This window comes from Tamandua tetradactyla, chromosome 7, assembly GCF_023851605.1.
Source record: "Tamandua tetradactyla isolate mTamTet1 chromosome 7, mTamTet1.pri, whole genome shotgun sequence".
Lineage (NCBI taxonomy): Eukaryota > Metazoa > Chordata > Mammalia > Pilosa > Myrmecophagidae > Tamandua > Tamandua tetradactyla.
In genome coordinates this window covers 49,053,686-49,067,046 of record NC_135333.1, presented here as the reverse complement: position 1 = coordinate 49,067,046, position 13,361 = coordinate 49,053,686, and the positions used below count along the sequence as shown (strand labels likewise).

The following is a 13,361-nucleotide window of genomic DNA, read 5'->3' as shown; positions in this document are numbered from 1 at the left end:
TGTATTCTAAAGCATAGGTTATCAAGGGAAAGCTTACTGTAAACTTTTCTGTGTTGTAAGCACTTCCAGAAGTCATAACTATTCCTGAATTGTAACTGTTATTTCTAATTTCTGAGATGCTGAGCTCTTTGTGTGTAACCCGTTTGCTCCCTGGAGCTTCAGGTATCTGTGTGACACCTCAGACTCAGAGCTAGAGTTCCACAGCTATGAAAGTCAGCATTACCTCAAACAGCAAATGTTTAAAAAAGCTGTAAAAGAGATCAGACTTCAATTAGAGAAATGAATGAAGCTGATCTGGTTAGGAGTACGGTAGGTCAGACTGAAGGGTAAAGGATGAGATTGACTGTATTTTAAAACTTCAACTTTTATGTGAGACCAGAGGAAGAGATGTTTATTTGACGCAAAATTTGTAATTTCTGTAGCACATTAGTTTAACTTGTATAGTCAATTTATTTGAACACTGTAATTACATGGAACCTTGAATAGGGCAGGAGATGTTGTTGGTTTGTACAGGTTTGTGTGATGCCCTGATTAACCCCAGAGTAGTCTAGGCAGAAGATAAAAAAGTATTTGCAAAGTCTCTTGAGGGACTGGGGAAAAATGTAGAAATATTAAACTTCCTAACCTGGGGAATGCCTGATATTCTTGCAGGCACTGGGGAGTACCAATTTAATTGGCCAAGCTCTCGATCTTGGGGCTTGCCCTTATGAAACCTGTTCCTGCTGAGGAGAAACAAGACTACTTACAATTATGCCTAAGAGTCACCACAAAGAACCACTTTTGTTGCTCTGAAGTGACCTCTCTCTCTCTAAGCCAGTGTCACAGGTAAAACTTACTGCCCTCCCTCCTATATAGAATATGCCTCCCAGGGGTGTAAATCTCTGTCAATGTGGGACATGACTCCTGGGGATGAGCCTGACTCTAGCATTGTGGGATTGAGGAAAACTTAATGAAAAGGGGGAAAAGAAAAGAAACAAAGTTTAAATGGCTGAGAGATTTCATTATAAAGTCGCGAGGTCATTCTGGAAGTACCTTATGCATTATATAGATATCCCTTTTCAGTTTTTGGTGTATTTGGAGTAACTAGAGGGATTTGTCTGAAACCATTGAACTGTATTCCAGTAGCCTTGATTCTTGAAGATAATTATATACCTATATAACTTTTATGCTTTGACTGTATGAATGTGAAAACCTTGTGACTGATACTCCCTTTATCCAGTGTATGGGCAGATAAGTAAGAAAATAAAGACAAAAAAAAATAGGGGGATTTGGGGGTATGGGATATTTCAGGTGTTCTTTTTTTACTTTTATTCTTATTTTTATTGTTTTTAGAGTAATGAAAATACTCAAAAATCAGTGGTGATGAATGCCCAATTATATGGTAATGCTATAAACCATTCATTGTATACATTCCATTATTATATGGTATATATATATTATATATATATATATCTCAGTAAAATTGCATTAAAAAGATACTTCCTATTACAAACAACAAAAAAAGATACTTCCTAATTTCCCTTCTAATTTCTTTGACCCATCGGTTGTATAAAGAATATGTTGTTTAAGTTTCATTATTTGTGAATTTATCAGTTTCCCTCCATTAATGTTGTCTAGATTCATTTCATTGTGGTTGGAGAAGATATATGGTGTGGTGTCATTATTTCTTACTTTAGTAAGACTTGTTTTGTGACCTAACATATGGTTTATTCTGGACAGTGATCCACATGCAATTGAAAAGAATGTGTATTCTGCTGTAGTTGGGTGAAGTGTTCTATATGTGACTGTTAGGTCTAGCTGGCTTATAGTATTATTTGAGTTTTCTGTTTCCTTATTGATCTGCTGTCTGTCTGCTCTATTCATATTGAAAGTGGTGTATTAAATTCTCCTATTAATATAGAACTGTCTAGTTCTCCCTTCATATGTCAGTATTTGCTTCATATATTTTGGGGCTGTGCTAGTCAATGTATGTATGTTTATAATTGTTGTATCTTCTCTTTGAGTAAAAAAACTTTTTAATGGGCAGAATTGTCCCAAGATAGGAATAATGGTTGCTTTGGAAGCTACCATTTGATGTTTTCAAGCCTTGCGTTAACTCTTGCCCTTTTTGGTTCTTCTACCCCTTAGATTTCTGTGATTCCTGTCTGTTTCATCTAGAAGCCACTGCCTGCAACAGTTGGAGAACAAGGAAGCTGATTGTTAGGAAATACCTGACCCCCAGTGTCTTTGGTTCTATTTTTTATATAGGCACCAGTAGAAACAGTGTTTCATTTTCCTCTCAACTCTGATATAAGAATAGGAACAACAGTGGGAGCCCAGTGCAAAGTATTAGTTGATGCTTCCCTTCAGGATCATTGGAGTCATGGGATGTGGTGGAGACTGTAAGACTGGAGAGCACAGTTCTTTCACAGGGGATGCCTGCCGCTGCTTTCTGCAGCTGATGGCGGCTGCACAGGAATGTGGCATTTGTCTTGCTGGAGCTTCCTTGTTTTCATGAGAAGCCAGAAATCTTGATTTTATTTTTAAATGTACTCTATCCATTTAAGATATGTTGACACTGAAAGGCAAACAAAATGTCAAATTTGTGATCTATACCTTAACATAAATGCTTACTCAAAAGAATGCTGCTCCCACGTTAGAGTTTAATGAAATTCTTGATTGCAGTGAACTGAGTCATCAAGTTAATAGTAATTAAGTTAACAACTAAGCTGTCTTATGATTACCTTCATATTTCCCTGAGAGTCATTTGAATTATCGCAGAGAAGGGACAGTTTAGATTATTGAGGTTTTAATAAGGGTGTGCTGGTTTGAAAGGATTATGTGCCCTGGAAAAGCCATTTTAATCCCAATCCATCTCATGGAGGCAGGCATTTCTTTTCATCCCTATTCAGTACTGTGGTTTGGAAACTTGATTAGATTATCTCCAGAGAGATGTGGCTTGCCCAGTTGTGAATACTGACCTTTCGTTAGAGGGAGATGTGACTCTACCTATTCCAGCTGGGTCTTGATTAGTGTTTTAGTTTGCTAGCTGCCGGAATGCAACACACCAGAGATGGATTGGCTTTTAATAAAAGGGGATTTATTTTGTTAGTTCTTCAGAAGAAAGGCAGCCAACTTTCAACTGAGGTTCTTTCTTACGTGGGAAGGCTCAGGGTAATCTCTGCTGGCCTCTCCAGGCCTTTGGGTTCCAACAACTTGCCCCAGGGTGATTCCTTTCTGCATCTCCAAAGGCCTGGGCTGAGCTGCAATTGCTGAGATGAGGTATGCAGAGCTGCTTGGACTGTGCTACATTGTGCTCTCATTTAAGCACCAGCCAATTAAATCAAACATCATTCATTGCGGCAAGTACGCCTCCTAGCCGACTGCAGATGTAATCACAACAGATGAGGTTCACGTACCATTGGCTCATGTCCGCAGCAGCAGCACTAGGTGCCTTCACCTGGCTAATTGACAACTGAATCTAACTACCACAGTTAGTTTACTGGAATCCTTTAAAAGGGAAAGCATTTTGGAGAAAATTTCAGAATGACAGGTTAGCCACAAGAACTACCAGAGACCTTTGGAGATGAAGAAGGAAAATGCCCCAGGGGAGCTTCATGAAACAAGAAACCTGGACAGGAAGCTAGCAGAGGTTGCCATGTGCCTTTCCAGTTAAGAGAGAAACCCTGAACTTCATTGACCTTTCTTGAGTGAAGGTAACCCCTTGTTGGTGCCTTAATTGGGACATTTTTTTAAATTTTTTAAATTAAAAAATATATATATAACAACAAACAAACAAACATTCTTAACTTATTATGATCATTCCGTTCTACATATATAATCAGTAATTCACAATATCATCACATAGTTGCATATTCATCATCATGATCATTTCTTAGAGCATTTAAAAAAAATGTGTCAATTCAAGAAAAGAAATAAAAGACAATAGAACAAAGTTCACACATACCATACCCCTTACCCTCCCTTTCATTGATCACTAGCATTTCAATCTAAATTTATTTTAATATTTGTTCCCCCTATTATTTATTTTTATTCCATATGTTTTACTCGTCTGTTGATAAGATAGATATAAGGAGTATCAGAACAAGGTTTTCACAATCACACAGTCACATTGTGAAAGCTATATCATACAGTCATCTTCAAGAAACATGGTTACTGGAACACAGCTCTACATTTTCAGGCAATTCCCTCCAGCCTCTCCATTATATCTTGACTAACAAGGTGGTATCTATTTAATGCATAAGAATAACCTCCAAGATAACCTCTCAACTCTGTTTGGAATCTCTCAGTCATTGACACTTAATTTTGTCTCATTTCTCTCTTCCCCGTTTTGGTCAAGAAGGTTTTCTCAATCCCTTAATGCTGAATCTCCGCTCATTCTAGGATTTCTGTCCCATGTTGCCAGGAAGGTCCACACCCCTGGGAGTCATGTCCCACGCAGACAAGGGGAGGGCAGTGAGTTTGCTTGTTGTGTTGGCTGGAGAGAGAGGCCGCATCTGAGCAACATAAGAGGTTCTCTTGGAGGTGACTCTTAGGCCTAATTTTAAGTAGGCTTGACCTATCCTATGTGGGGTTAAGTTTCATATGAACAAACCCCAAGATTGGGGGCTCAGCCTATTGATTTGGTTGTCCACACTGCTTGTGAGAATATTAAGAATTCAACTTGGAGAAGTTGAATTTTCCCACTTTCTCACCATTCCCTGAAGGGGACTTTGCAGATACTTTATTATTCACTCTTCAAATCACTCTGGGATTTATCGGGCCATAACTCTGGACAAACCAACAAAATCTCATGCCATACTCAAGGTTCCGTGTACTTATGGTGTTCAATTAAGCTGTCTACATAAGTTATATTAGGAAATGCACTAGTCAAAATATAAATTTTGCACCAAATAAACATTTTTTGCTTTAGTCTCACACATCAGTTAAAATTTTAAAATATTAATTACCATCTATTTTCAACACCCTGCAGTAATGACATTCCTTTGTTCTTCCTCATGCAAAAACATTTTTTAAATTTGTACATTTAGTCGCTATCATTATACACTCTAGGCATTCCTAGATTATACCATCTCAATCTTTATTGTCTATCTTTCTTTCTGATTCCATTTGTGCCCTCAACCCTCCTTCCTCTATCATTGTCACATTCAGCTTCGTTCATTGTTTTAACCTAATTGTATTGCAGTTAGGTAGTATTGTGCTATCCATTTCTGAGTTTTTACAATCAGTCCTGTTGCACAGTCTGTATCCCTTCAGCTCCAATTACCAAATATCTTACCCTATTTCTATCTCCTGATGGTCTCTGTTACCACTGAAATTCTCCAAGTTTATTCACTATAATTGGGACATTTTTATAGACTTGCTTTAATTGGGACATTTTCTCTGCCTTAGAATTGTTCCCTTTTTAGAAAGCTGTTCCATTTCTGGTATGTTGCATTCCAACAGCTAGTAAACTAGAACAAAAGGGTAGGCAGATTTTTTCCTGAGAGTCAGGTAATCATATTTCTTTGCTGTTCATTCAGTCTCTGTTGCAACAGCTTGACTCTGTAGTCGTAGTGTGAGAGGCTGATGGCCCATGGGCCACATTTTGCTGACTCCCCATAAACATTTCAACTGCAGCCTTTTCTTTGTTATTTACTGAGGAGTTAATCATGAAAGTCAGTTAATTGGATTAATTATTTTTGATCCGAGGTATGATATATAGAATAGTGTGTGAAATGTGTGAATCTTAATTGTATAGCTCACTGATTCTTATTATACAAACATTTATCAAGATATAGAACAAAATCCAGCTATAGAACATTTCTCGCAGTGCCCAGAAGGTTCCTACTTGCCGTTTTCCACCGAAGCCCTTCCTTTAGAGGTTACCACAGTGCTAACTTGTCATCAGTGATTAGCTTTGCCTGTTCTTAAGACAGCATGTAAATAGAATCTTGCAGTGTGCAGAGTAACTATTTAGAAATACTGGTAAGATATATGTTTTTATGAAAAATGGTAGAAAACAATTCAAAGGTTTGTTTTTAATGTGTTCATCTTTTGGTTAAATGCAAACCTCTATAGAACTTTAAACTGTGGAAGTTGTTGTATGGTTTCTTTCTCACAAAAATTAAACACACCATAGGGAGGATTTTTTTCACCATGCAGATCAAAGAAAAATTGTAGTGCATATTAGTCAGTCTCAAACATAGGGTTAGATAGATGTAAATTGGTGGAGTAATTTCAAGTACTTTGTTTACTCTGCCAAATGCAGATGCAATCCTTGACCCAACTTTTGGTGAAGGTTCTTTTACACAGATGCTAGGAAGCACTTTAGAGGCTTCATAATTCCATCGTTTTGACATCTCTTGAAGATGGTCACAATTTGGGTATTCTTTACTTGCTAGGAAAGAAGAGAAGGAAGATAAGGTGAAGTCCATTGCACAAACTCCAGATCTGCTTTCTACCCTTCCTCAGTTTTCCCTTGCCCTAGAAGCTGGGCACGCAGCTGGTTCCCACAGCATCCTTAGGCTCCTTGCTGCTACCTTCTGACTGGGTCAGGCAGTGAGAGGACTGGTGGGTTTGAGGGCAGGAGAATGAGTTTGGTTATTTACCTTCCTGGCTTCCTCTTAAGTCACTGTGGGTTGATTGGGCCCCTTTTCCCAAGGCCCAGCTTCTCTCTGGCCATCTCCATAGCGATTTCCCCTCTGGATTTTGGTGACTGTACTGGTTTGAAACTTATGTGTTCCAGAAAAGTCATATTATTCTGATCTAGTCTTGTGGGAGTACACATTGTGATTAGACTCTTTTGATCAAATTGTCTCCGTGAAGAAGTAACCCACCCAATTTTGGGTGGAACCTTTTGATTAGATTATTTCCACGGAGATGTGACCCCTGCCCGTTCAAGGTGGGTCTTAATTAGTTTACTGGAGTCCTTGAAAGAGCTCATGGAGAAAGTGCTCGGAGCCGTCAGAGAACAGATAGATGAAACCAAAACACAGCTATTTGGAGATGCTAAGCTAATTAAAGATGAAACCCAGAGTTTAATCCTGGAGAAACTAAATGAGAACTCACAGATGCTTAGAAAGCCAATGGAAACAGGAGCTGAGAGAGCCATTTGAGACCAGAAGCTGGGAGAAAGGGCCAGCAGACCTTACCACGTATCTTCCACTGTGACAGAGAAATCCAGATGCGATTGGTCTTTCTTGAGTGAAGGTATCCTCTTGTTGATACCTTCATTTGGATATTTTCATGGCCTTAGAATGTAAATTTGTAACCGAATAAATCCCCTTTGTGAAAGCCAATTCATTTCTGTTATATTGCATTTTGGCAGCTTTAGCAAACTGAAACAGTGAGTGTTCCCCTCTTGACCCCTCAGAAATTGGACTGGCCACGGCCTCCAGCACTGCCAGCTCTGGGATACTAGGATACTGTCCTGTCCCTTGGTGGTCCTTGGAACTATTAGCATCAGATTTTCCAGTTTGGGTGTGCCCTTTGTTTACTGCTGGTGTCCTGCCTGATACATGTAGACTGATTAATCCAGATTCTTGTTACAAGACAGATTTCTTTGGGGGTTAGAAGATTAATGAATAATATTCACTCCAAATAATCTTTCTTAAGCTTTCACTATTCCAAAAAGCAGGGCATCCTATAATACCCTTCTCTGGTAAATAATTTTTATAACCACGCATTGCAGAAAGTGATGTATCAGAAACATTGATTACTGCAATAAATGATCACAACTTGATCTATGTGTTGAATCCATGCCATTGTGGTTAGTGGGTATATTGGTGCTCAAATTATATATATTCCATGTGTCTGGTGGTTTCATGCTGTATTCTGGCCTTCTTGGATAGATAGGAAGAACTACAAACAACTGTCTTTCCATTTAATTTGTTTCCAGCATATTTAAAAGGTAAATTTTTAGAGAAAAATATTGCTAGCATTTATCTTTCATTTGTAGAACCTTTTAATATAATTGAACACTTGTTTTTGTGGAAACACATTTTGGAGAAGGCTGATCTAAAATGTGGCATGCTGGTTTTTTAGCTAGGGGCCTAGTTGATAGGAATTAGTTTACCTTGGGGTATTAAATCTTATGGTTCTCAACCATATGATTGAGAGAAAAGTCAGATCACCCTCCACTGTGAAAACCAGGTAGTCAAATAAATAAAATCTACCCTCTAAATTAGTCATTTGGCGTAAATTGTCACCTAACTTAGTTAAACACATAAGTGCTATTTTCAAAACTGAATTATCAGTTGTGATTATAATTTGCATAGCAGAAATTTTTTAAAAATTAAAGTGTTGGAAGAATAAGTTGAGGATATTATGAAAGTAGGAAATGTACGAAAATGAGATTAATTTAAGGTCTGCAACTATTCAGATTTCAGAAAGAGAGAATAGAGAAATTGAAGAGTAGGAAATAAATAGTTAATGGAAGGAAATATCACAGAGTAGAAGGACTTGAGTCTCTGGAATGAAAAGAGGATGTCACTGAATACATAGCAAAACGGATAGGAAAGGTCTCAAATGAAGGCACAATATACTGAAATGTTGGAATGCCAAGGATAGGGAAAAGATGTTAAATGCTTCTGGAAAAGGAAACGGCATTTGTGAAGGCTCAGGAGTTAAAATGCCATCATCCTTTTCATTAATTGTATGGGAAGCTAGAAGGCAGTGGCTCAATATCAAGGATAATTAATTTACAACTCAGAGTTCTATTCCAGTGAGAACTATCAGTCAAGTGTGAATGTAAGCCAGAGACATTTTAGACCGGGAGAATCTCAAAGACTTGACCTCTTGCACTCATTCTCTGGGCCTGTCATCATCCGAGTTAACACAGCACTTCCATAGCACCTACTGTTTGCCAGGTACTGTCATGGTCACTCATCATGCTTTGCTTCAGAACTTCACAGCACTAGGAGGTTGGTACTATCTTTTCTGTGTGTTACCAGTGGGGAAACTCAGGCCTAGAGATCCAGGTTCTTAAGGTGATACAGCTAGTAGGTAGTGGAATTGGGATTTGAACCTGGGTAACTGTAGTCTTCTCCTCGAGGATGTCCTCTACCAAAATTAGGGAAACAATTAAAGAGATGAGGAGACGAGCTTTAACACAGGAGTGAGGCAGGAATTCCAAGGCCGAGAGTAGAAGCAGGAATTCCAAGGCCGAGAGTAGAAGCAGGCTCTAAGATGACAGCAGTACGAGTAGGTCTAGAATTCAGGTAAGCTGGATTGGGTCAGATGGACAGAGGTTCCAGGACAAAAGACAGAACAGAGGTGTTACCTGATGTGCTTAGTCATATTGAAGGGAGTCTCACTGTTAGAGAGTGAATTAGCAGTAATTATGTAGAAAACCAAACAAGCAAAATGGAAAAAAATGTCCAAGAAATGTCATAATATACTATGTAGCTCTGCTTTGAAAGGTATTTGTGTTGCCATTTTGAGATACACTCTGAATATTGATTCCACTCAAAATTGTGATTTGGGGAATGGGAGGAAGTGGGGAAGGAACATGCCTTTATGTGTATGCGTGTATGTGGGGCCAGTGGACATGAAATAAGAGAACTAAATCCTCAGCATTCTGAAACAAAGCATTATCAGTACAGCATTTAGAAATGGCAGTAAGTAAGAAATACTTTAGAGATTTGAATGTGGTTGCCTTGGGGTTGCTGGAATTAGGGTTTGGCAAGCCAGAGGACTGATTTTATTTGATGTAAGAACTATATGCTGTTTTTTTTTTTTTAAGCAGTGTATACACACAACATGGAATTATCCTTTGCTCTCTCCTCTTTTGGTCACAGCCCACATCCTATCAACAGAGACGGCATGGACTCTGGTACCTTCACTCCACCTCCACCCTGGTGTCTGTCAGTGCCAGGTCTCCTCTAGTACCTGAGCTTATGTCCTGACCCTAACAGCACAGCCTGCAGGGAGATTGATGAGAACACAAATCAGGGGTGTCACTCTTGCTCCGAGTCCTATGCTCGGTTTCCTTTCTCACTCAGAGTAAGGGCCAACACCTTCCAGTCACACCTCCCCCCCACCACACCCCTCCCTACTTGATTTGACCCCAATGCATTGCTCATTGGTTAACATTTTATGCGTTTTACACATTTATTTTGCTTTTTGCCTTTTCTACAAGTTTTGTTTCTTGTCAATTATCCCTTATCAGAATATAACCTCAGTGAGGAAGGGATTTTTTTCTGTTCTGTACCTGCTGTATCCCCAGAGCCTAAAGCAATGCTTGGCATGTAGTAGGTGCTGAATAATGATTTACTGAATACATGTATTGCTTTCATAAAAATCAAAATTATGTTAAAAAAGCAACCAGTTTTTCAGCTATTTGCAGGAAGCTAGGCAGCTCATTCATTGTCTTAGTGGTTTAAACATCCACCAGCAATTTAAAACCAAAATTCTGAGGGTTCCAATTGAAAATATTTGTTTCTATTTGGAAATAAGCATATGCTGTCCTTAGATTATGAGATTATACCCCTTTAAAAATCTGTGTTATATACTCTGAATCCTTATTGCAAAAATTAAAATGTTTTATGTTAACTGTTTATGACTCGAACTGTTGAGTTTCATAACTTTTTGAGAGCTAAGATTTCAGGCAGGACACTAGTATATATTTTTAAATCATGCTTAGTGGATTTTTTTTTTTTTTTTGCATGGGCAGGCACCAGGAATCGAACCTGGATCTCTGGCATGGCAGGCGAGAATTCTGCCTGCTGAGCCTGGTGACCTGCCCTGCTTAGTGGATTTAAATCAGCTTTATAAATGTCTTCTATAAGGAGCAAACATCTAGGATTCCAGTTCTTCTAATGTAAGGAAAATTCCTCCAGCAGTTTTAACATCTGCTTGCCTTCTGTTTGCTCATAGTGATTCTTGCCATGTTTTTCTGCTGACTGAAGCTGTTTGTAGTCCATCAGGGTGCTCTCTTTGGTGGTGTTGCCTCTCTTCTCACCCACTCCTTCAGGAAACTCAGGATGCCCAATTAGTGATACTATGCAGATTTCCATGGCTACAAATCACAATTCTGTGTACACATGATTAGAATTTCACAGCAGGAGAAGCAGGCCTAAGAGAAGGGGATGGTGTTTATCCTAAAGTAAATACATGATTAGCACATAGAACAAGACCAGTTGCCTGGTCCTTCTTTGCATTGCCTGTAGTAGGGAGTCTTTTTTCTTGGAATCAGCTCAGAGATAACTTTTCTCCACACTCTTAGTTCTTAAAAAATACAATATGGATGAGCTTTGAATCCACAAAGGATTTTAAGTAAAACATTTGAAAATCGTTTTTCTCTGATGTCCGATTTGTTAGATTCTTGCTCAGTTCATAGAAGTAGGTTATATTTGTTGTATCTCCTTACTAGAGAACTAAATAGCTTTTGTAGGGATTTCTTATTTGTTTTTGTGGTTGGTTTTATTTTGATTTGGGTGGTTTTGCTGAGTTTAAGAGTCATTTGAATATTTAAGGTTATTATAGAGGAAGAGTTCTGAATTCTGACTGTACCTGTGGCATCAGCATGCATTTTGTGGCAGTTTTTTATGCTTGCTCCCAAGACCTCCAGGAATTTTCCTCTATCGTTGGGGTGGATAATTACAGCCATGTATTCTGCTTTCTCACCAGGCCATATAGCTCCTTCTTATTTAAAAAGCAAGTAACATTTCAGTATCTCCTTTTGAGGAGAGAAAATTAATTTCTATAAGTAACAGGCAATGTCTTAAATAGATTCACTTTCATCTTCATTATTTTTCTAGGTCTGAACATAGTCAGCCTTTGGCCTGTGATGGGATTTTGTTGTTGTTATTGTAATAAGCCCTGAGTGGTTTCCATTTTTTTGAGTCCAAGTTGAGGATATAAATTTGCATTGAAAATTGCTTTGGGGCTTGTTAAGTGCTATTGTTCTGTTGTTTCTGTTTTAGTAACTAATCAGTTATTACTGTAAATGCATAGATTTCAGTAAGATGTCTGACAAAGTCCTTTTTTGTAAACAAGGAAATTTGTAGGCTGGTGGTTAAAATGGGTAAGGATTTGTTGCAATTGAAAACTCTTCCCAAAATTGTCAGCAGAGAGATCTATATTACCATGTTGCAGTTTTCTGCCCTCGTCTGTGACCTCTTTGCAAATGATGTTAGGAGTTTGGATGATGAAATAGAGGACCTGTTTACTCAGTGTAGTATGAGAAAGCTCAGGGATATCTATAAACTAAATGCCACATAAGGATTTTAAAAGATCATGGACTGGAGAATGAGTCTAAAGATACTGAATGAACTTTTAACAGTAATAGTTCTGGTCACCTGTTATAAAAAGACTATAAAGATATAGCCTGGAGAAGAACCAGCCAGTTTGCAGAATAGATAGGAAGCTCTCGGATTTTGTGAGGTCCATGGGAATTGTCTGTGTGCGTTGAAGTTGTCTAAGAGGACGGAACCACAGTGATAGAGTAATCCCCTTCAGAACTGCAGGATTGCCTGTACCATGTTTGAGATGTTGTATTCAGCTTTGATGATTTTATGAAATGTTTTTATCACATAATATTGCTGTCTACAAAAGAATACATGTAACATGTAAGTTATAGAGTAAGTAATAAGATAAACTGGGAAAAGACCTTATTTCCAACTTGAGAACTTGAACATTCTGCAAACCATTGAATCTGTATTCTCAACTTCCTTCCTGTCCCCTGACTTCTCCAGAAATAACCACTCTCCTGACTTTGTTATGTGTCGTTTCCTTGCTTTTTTTCATGAACAATTTTACCATGTTTTATGTGTATTTCTAAGTAATATTGTTTTTTTTTTACTTGCTTTTGAGTTTTATTCAAATGATCTATACTGTATGTAGCTTTTTGCCCCTTGCCTTTTACATTCAGCTTTGTTTCTAAGATTCATCTAAGCCCTTCTTCACCATGGTTCCTCATCTGGATTGCAGAACATAGAAGATGATTTTAATAGCTGTTTTCTCAGTTCTCCCAAGAATGGCACATTGATAGTACCCTTTTAGATGCATAGGAGAGAAGTTTTATTTCATTACATACAGTGGATGCTTTAGGCCAGACAGTTAGGGCTCGTTGAGAAAGACTGAATTGTTACATATAACTGTAGTTAATCCATTCATACTGATGTTTATTCACATATTCTCCTTTGGGATGGACATTACGTTATTTCCAGGTTTTTTTTTCTTTTTTGGGGGGAGGGGTGTCAGTATTATGAACAGTGCTTGTACATGTTTCTGGGTGAACATGAATTGACATTTCTTTTACATTTCCATCTTAGTGGATTCGCTGAGTACTGCTGCTTTGATTGGGGTAATAGCAAGTCTGAGTGAGTCCAGAGGAGGGCAGTTAAGAATGGTGAAGCAGATCAGAGCCAACCTTTCTT

At 38.3% G+C, this 13,361-nt stretch overlaps 2 protein-coding genes across 10 annotated transcripts in view; one reads left to right on the top strand and one right to left on the bottom strand.

The window, feature by feature from the left end:
- PRPF18 (pre-mRNA processing factor 18) overlaps window positions 1-13,361 on the top strand; it is a 78,207-nt gene that overhangs the window by 63,066 nt on the left and 1,780 nt on the right. The window lies entirely within an intron of this gene.
- FRMD4A (FERM domain containing 4A) overlaps window positions 6,353-13,361 on the bottom strand; it is a 452,880-nt gene continuing 445,871 nt past the window's right edge. Inside the window, exon 23 of the mRNA XM_077169371.1 lies at window positions 6,353-6,379. Within this exon, the coding sequence (XP_077025486.1) occupies window positions 6,373-6,379 (7 nt within the window). The 3' untranslated portion in view covers window positions 6,353-6,372. The remainder of the gene's footprint in view (window positions 6,380-13,361) is intronic.